This window comes from Verticillium dahliae, genomic scaffold (genome assembly GCF_000150675.1).
Source record: "Verticillium dahliae VdLs.17 supercont1.6 genomic scaffold, whole genome shotgun sequence".
In the NCBI taxonomy this organism is placed as follows: domain Eukaryota; kingdom Fungi; phylum Ascomycota; class Sordariomycetes; order Glomerellales; family Plectosphaerellaceae; genus Verticillium; species Verticillium dahliae.
Window position 1 is genome coordinate 1,234,852 of NW_009276926.1, and position 6,717 is coordinate 1,241,568.

Here is a 6,717-nt window from a genome sequence, read left to right on the forward strand (position 1 = left end):
ACGGGTTTCTGGACCAGATTGTCGAGAAAAGTGGTGGCGGGTATTGCTGTTGAGACGGGATTTCTCCTCATACCTTAAATGCCCGGTTGCGCCTTGGTTTTGACCGCATCTTACCAGCTTGGTGTGCGATCAACATCGGCAGGCGCAATTTGGCAGATCCTGTATAGTCTCCTTGTTGGTTGTGAGGGCTTGACTGCGTGGCCCATGGATTCACTGGAATGCCTGCTTCTTGGGTGTTGTCGCCCATAAAATACGACATAAAGCTTTGCGTCTGCCACAGAGCCGTAAAGTCATAACGAATCAGTAGCCTGAAGTCGTTGTCAAGCGTTCTGGTCCGACCACCTCGCCTCAGTGCTGGTAGAAGCATGGATGTTCCGTAACTTGGTTGTTTCTGTCTCCCGACTTGATAAACAACATCTCAAAAACAGTTCAATCTCAAAAACAGTTCCCCTCCGTTGGGGCGTGGGTCTGCTTTCTCTGGCATCTGCTCCGTGACACATTCTTCGTCTTGCTCTCGTATCCGCGTCGCATCGTGGATTGGTAATCTAGAATTGTCTGATTGCAAACATGATGCAAAGATGTTCTGACACGCATGGCCAGGGGAACGTAGATATGATATCTTTACGAGCCGAGATGCCAAACCGCGCGCTCAACTTTGACTCCTTCTTCTCGTACTTCATCTAATGCTTCTTCACAAATGGATTCTGCTGATGCTCAACTTAGCTCGACTGCCTTCATACGAGGAGCGAACACGATCCATATGCCAGGTCCGAAGCCACAGCCAGCATGAATGAGCAGGACTATGATCATGTTCTTGTGTTCCACACACGAGGCTACATTGTCCAGGTTATGCTCTAATCGAACTGTTCATGCGGTGCTTCGTTGATCATCTCAAGCTGCCAATGCCCAGGACTGATAGTCGCTAAATTGTGCTTGTAGGGTGTCCCTCGACAACTGCATCGACTCGTACATGTCCACGCTCTGCTGTTGGATTTGGAAGCTGTAGAGTAGAGCACGGTGAAATTTCAAGTCGTGTCCTGGGTCTTCACGTCGAGAGACCCTACATCGCCTTGGTTTGATCTCTTGTTTCTATGAAGAAAACCTAGCGAGATGCTGATTGCTCCAATGCCAATCATATTCAAGCGTATCGACCAAGTATTTGAGAAGGGTGGTATAATCTACAATATAGCAAGGGTGGCAACGACGGAAACCGCCCGGGGCGCTTTTCTTGGAGCCATAGAGTCCGGGCCGAAAGAAATTCGTCCCTGCTCCGCCGCACATCCATCTGCCGAGGCCCAAGAATTGAGCATACCAAAGGCGGATCATTCAAGTCATGCAAACATAGGATTAGACGTCGTTTGTATCACGATGTTTAAACAAATGATGTCTATCAGGATCCATCTATTTCCGGTGGCTCTGGACTAACAAACCAGGTCTTCCTCCTGGCATCACACCACCGCTGATAATCCTTGAGAACAGTGGAGAGCCCTGAAGCGGATAACACGAGCAGCCTTCATCAAGTCACAGACAATACGCGCTGGATTAATGGGTATAATAAGAGCTGCAGCTATCAAGATTGTGAGTTCGTGCTGACCTTCGGAAGACCTCTTCACTCTTTTGCAGACCGCAATCCTGGCGGCTGGAAATCCAAGGAGGCGATTGACGAGAAAACTTCTTTAGGATTTTGACATGCGTCCCGGCAAGATCGAACACCTTGATGCTCTATTTGTTCGTTCAGGGTTACTCGGAGGCATCTGCGAAGGAACCAAAACAAGCGGCCTGGGGAGCTATTCTGGGGGTGCGAGATTGCAGAGGCTAATAAAGGGCCACAAGCGGCCCTCTGACATGCCAAGACTCAGCTTTCAGGTGATCTTCCATCATGTACCTGACAGCTGACTGCATGAAATCCCTGCGGAAGCCCCTCACTCCTCTCTGAGAGAACCTTTGAGAAAGAAGAGACATCAGAGCTGCTATGGCTGTCTTGGTTCTCAAGGATTTCGGAATTGGGAGCGAGGGAATGGAGGATTTACAAAGTAGGATAAATCATGAAGTACAGTCTCGGGGTTCTTCGCAATGTGGACGCAACGTTGGGGTCGGTCCTTAGGAGATCTCTCATCATCATCTGGAAGTTAGTCGAGTAACCGGCCATTTTAGGTCATGATATGAATGGAGGTTAGCTGACTACATCGATCGAGTCCTTGTTAAGTCACGAGATTTTGCTGGCCTGAACAAATATTCATCGGTCAAATCCGATCAAGTCAAATATCTCTCTTGTTTCCCACAGCCAATATCAGCATGGACATGCCTGTGTTAATATTCACTTGTGTGTTTGCTATCGAAATCCAAGTAACAGCTTAAAAACGGCTTTCGAGGGAGTGACTCAATATGATCTAGCTCGTAAGCGTATGCTGTTGGAGTGCCTAGTAGGTATGCATCCGGTGAGCATGATATAACAGGTTGCAAAATCGGCGAAAGTGCATACATCACAGAAGACCCTCCTGAGGGCTTCGTCAATGCCAGCTTCCGACGAGGACTTCTCCCCAGCACGATGTCAGCATGGGAATTCTAACACTCTTGAACAATCATCAAGGAACGCTCACTCATCGTCTACAGTCCCCCCCGGATTACTGAAGGTCCAGACTTCCAAGCGAGGAAGCCTGTTACAAAGGCACGCCAGGGCGTCTGGTGGAGGTGTCGTTGCAGAGGGACCCACCGCACGCACATGTAGCTGTGCAGCCCCTCACCTCACCAGTGACGTCAGAGGGCTATGAGAGAGCTACGACTCTGATCGTGAGGCACCTAGTGCGATCGTGAACCTGCAGATGGCGCATGTCACGAAGGAAGTGAGATGTTTTGAAAGATAAGGATTTCGCGCTGAGGTCTGATGGCAGACGGCGAAGACTCACCGCCATATGGGCTGCAGCGTTCAGAGACGAACATTGCTGCTGATCCCGTCCCAGCAAGCGCCCCAAACGCTGGTCGATGGGAGCTTGTCAACCTGGTCCGACTCCGACAGTGGCCCCACCGAGATCATCTCGCTGGCGGTCCACCAGGCTGCCCAGCCTCGCGGCTTGGCGGCCTGTGAATGGCTCTCGGGTCAGAGCCAAGAAGGCAGCGGAACGTGCGGACACATGCGTTACAAAAAGTAAGGAGATGCAGGATAGTCACGTTAGGTAATCGGCGTGCTGGAGCAATCAGAGGCTACCTTTCCACCAGCTGGTCATGTCAGCTCTACGAATCAAGAACGGGCGGCCGTTGGGGGGCAGAAGCTCAGCGGAGCGCGACAGGGAAGAGAGGGTCCCCGGATCCCCGAGCGACGTCTGAAATTCGGCCTTTTCGTTAGGAGAATAGGGGGTGGTTTCTCGCGTGGTGTCGAGACGTGCACTCTCAAATCCATTGATCAAACTCGTGTCTCGTTCACTCTCACCTTTTCTGTCCCTTCCCGTCTCTTGTCTCTCGCCCAAACCTCACCCGACAAACCCGCCGTTCGTTTCTGTTTCGCTCGCTGACGCGCGGTCCCCCCGTCGCGATCCTGCTTTCACGCGACCGAGTCCCCTTGACCCAGCATTTGACTCGAGACCACATCTCGCGCGCGCACACACACGCATCGCAGCACATGACGAACCAGGACCCTCTTCGCCTCGCACACCCTCGTCGACGTCCCGGACTCAGCAGACTGCTCCGCAGCACACGGCCTGTCACCTGAATCGGCATTTGTACACGTGAGTCCCTCCGGCTGGTCTTCTTTCGTGTCCTTGTCTGGCTTGCTGCCCCCATCACATCCTAGCTTGGCACGATGTTTCTCATCGTGCAGCGACGGCCTCTCGTCAAGTGGATTCTGCGGAGCTCTCTGGCGCATCTCCAGACTGGCGGGGAGGGGGGCCAGCGAGATGTAGAGAGGCAGAGGAGCTGGGGAAGAAAAGATGGGGTGTTGGATGGCATCTGATCGAATGGTCGATTCCGTCACATCGTGTCCGATTCCCTGTCACATTTGCCCTTCTCCGTTCCCCTTCCCCTCTGTGTGTCTGACCCTTCTGGATTTCCCTGTCTCCCGACGCGCGCCAGTCGCCTGTCCTGGGCCCTCGAGACAGATGGTCGCTCGAGCGTGCACCAGGCGTGCGGCCTGGAAAAGGTTGTCCTCTGGGCACTTTCCAGGGAAGGGCAGTCTGCTGAGCCCTCTGCGTGCTGTGTGAGCCTGCTGAGAGGTCGCCCAAGACACGGTGCCCCGCACCGGCCTTCGCTCAGCCTTACAGTGGTCTCTTGGCGCGTGGGGACACCTCGCACTGTCCTTGGGTCAGTCGAGACGGGCAGGTTCAGGAGGAGGCTCCTCTTATCTCTGGAGACATGTTTGAATCTCTGAGGTTTCTGGACAGCAAGAGAGACACACACTCAACTGGCGGCCCAACAGCCGTTATCTGGACCACGGTGCGGCAGACAGTGTCCATCAGTGGAGCCCAGCGGTGCCTGCCCAGTGCGCACCCGCCAACCCAGTGCTGCCTTCCCTGCTGTGCTGCTGTCGTGCTCCTCCTGCCGTTGCTGTACGCTGACGCCTGCCTCCACCCAGATGCCGGTCGGACCCAGTTCCTGATCAATCAGTCCCTGATTCACCCTTCAGCCAGCCTCTCTCAGCCTGTCCTTCTGCTTGTCGGCCTGCCTGCATCTTCGCTTCACATAAACGGCCGCATTCCTTTCGTTTCCCTCTTCCATCCGCCCCCCCCCTCCCCCCTTTCACAACCCCCCAATCTTTCAAGCGGAAGGGAGCTGCTGCCATACAGCCCCATCACCGCCCAAGATTCCCTCTTCACAGTCCGCCCGTCTTCCCTCCAACATCCCCCTTCGAACCCTGCCTTCTCGCTCGGACCAGGAACAGGCGACGTCATTGCTGGGTGCCCACCAGAGCCCCGACCCCGACTCTCCCTCCCGCCGTCACGGCCGCGGCCACCAGCACCAACACCAACACCATCACGGCCACGGCCACGGCCACGACTACGACCAAAAGTCCATTGCGTCCGGCTCCGAATCCTCTTGGACCGACACGGGCGACATTGCCGAGCAGCTCGGCGACGAGGACCCCCTGCGCTTCCAGCTCGACCACGACGCCGATGACGAGCTGCTCGCCGGCCTAGCACGACGACATACCAAGAGTCACAACCCGCAAAAGCGAGTCCGCATCCAGCCTCCCGCCGGACACGCCCATCGCGCCCCCTCGAGACCGGGCCCCGTCGACAAGGAGGCCATCGAGGTCCCTCGCATCCAGAAACCTCGTCCCACCCTCACCCTTCGCGCCCTCGGCTTCATCATGACCGGCGGACGCTCCGTCCATGGCCTCACCGGCAAGGCCCTGGTGTACTTCACCAGCATCTTCGTGTCATTGGGCGTCTTCCTCTTCGGATACGACCAGGGTGTCATGTCGGGAATCATCACGTACAACATACCCCCTCTCCTGACCCCATCCCTACTCCGTTTCTGTCCCTTGCTGACGACGCCCCACCTCTAGCGGTCCCTTCTTCAAGGCCTACTTCCACGATCCCTCAAGAGCCGAGGTCGGCACCATGGTGGCCATTCTCGAGATCGGCGCCTTCATCTCCTCCCTCATTGTCGGTCGCGTCGGTGACATTATAGGCCGCCGCAAGACCATTTTCTACGGCTCCATCATCTTCTTCGTCGGTGGTGCCTTGCAGACCATGGCCAACGGCATGCCCATGATGATGCTCGGCCGTATCATTGCCGGTTTCGGTGTCGGTGCCCTGTCGACCATTGTGCCCGTGTACCAGTCCGAGATCTCTCCTCCTCATAACCGTGGCAAGCTCGCCTGCATTGAGTTCTCGGGTAACATCATCGGCTACGCCACGTCGGTCTGGGTCGATTACTTCTGTGGCTTCATCCAGAGCGACATGTCCTGGCGCGTTCCGCTGATGATGCAGTGTATCATGGGCGCCCTGCTCGGCCTCGGCAGCCTGATCATTGTCGAGTCGCCCCGATGGCTCCTCGATACGGACCGTGACGAAGAGGGCATCATTGTCATTGCTGACCTGTACGGCAAGGGTGACATTCACAACCCCAAGGCCCGTGAGGAGTTCCGTGAGATTAAGATGAATGTCCTGCTCCAGCGCCAGGAAGGCGAGCGTTCCTACGCCGAGATGTTCCGCCGCTACGGCACCCGTGTCTTCATCGCCATGTCCGCCCAGGGCCTGGCCCAGCTCAACGGCATCAACGTCATCTCGTACTACGCACCCTACGTCTTTGAGTCGGCCGGCTGGGTCGGACAGGATGCTGTGCTGATGACCGGCATCAACGGCATCACGTACTTTTTGTCGACCATTCCCCCGTGGTACCTCGTCGACAGGTGGGGACGCCGGCCTATCCTGCTCAGCGGTGCCATCCTGATGGCTGTCTCCTTGTCGCTCATCTCGTACTTCATCTACCTCGACGTGTCGTGGACGCCGACGTGCGTCGTCATCTTTGTCATGATCTACAACGCAGCCTTTGGCTACTCGTGGGGTCCGATCCCCTGGCTGTACCCTCCCGAGATTCTGCCGCTCAGCATCCGTTCCAAGGGTGCCAGTCTGTCGACGGCCACCAAATTGGGCGTTCAACTGGCTGGGCGGCGAGATGACCCTCCATCTCTGCAGGAATTGGTTCAAGTGGTGATGTACCTGGATCCATGCCTTCTTTCTGCGTCGCCAGTTTCGTGTCGGTGGAGTGTATTCCGTTCTA

The 6,717-nt window shown here is 55.8% G+C and overlaps 1 protein-coding gene across 1 annotated transcript; it reads left to right on the forward strand.

Moving 5' to 3' along the window:
* Window positions 1–4,344: 4,344 nt before the first annotated feature.
* VDAG_03925 (D-xylose-proton symporter) lies at window positions 4,345–6,651 on the forward strand (the record flags this gene model as incomplete). Its single annotated transcript, XM_009654009.1, has 5 exons — window positions 4,345–4,460; window positions 4,565–4,644; window positions 4,752–5,424; window positions 5,498–6,568; window positions 6,633–6,651. The coding sequence occupies 5 exons, from the start codon at window positions 4,345–4,347 to the stop codon at window positions 6,649–6,651; spliced, it is 1,959 nt and encodes a 652-aa protein (XP_009652304.1).
* Window positions 6,652–6,717: the final 66 nt, after the last annotated feature.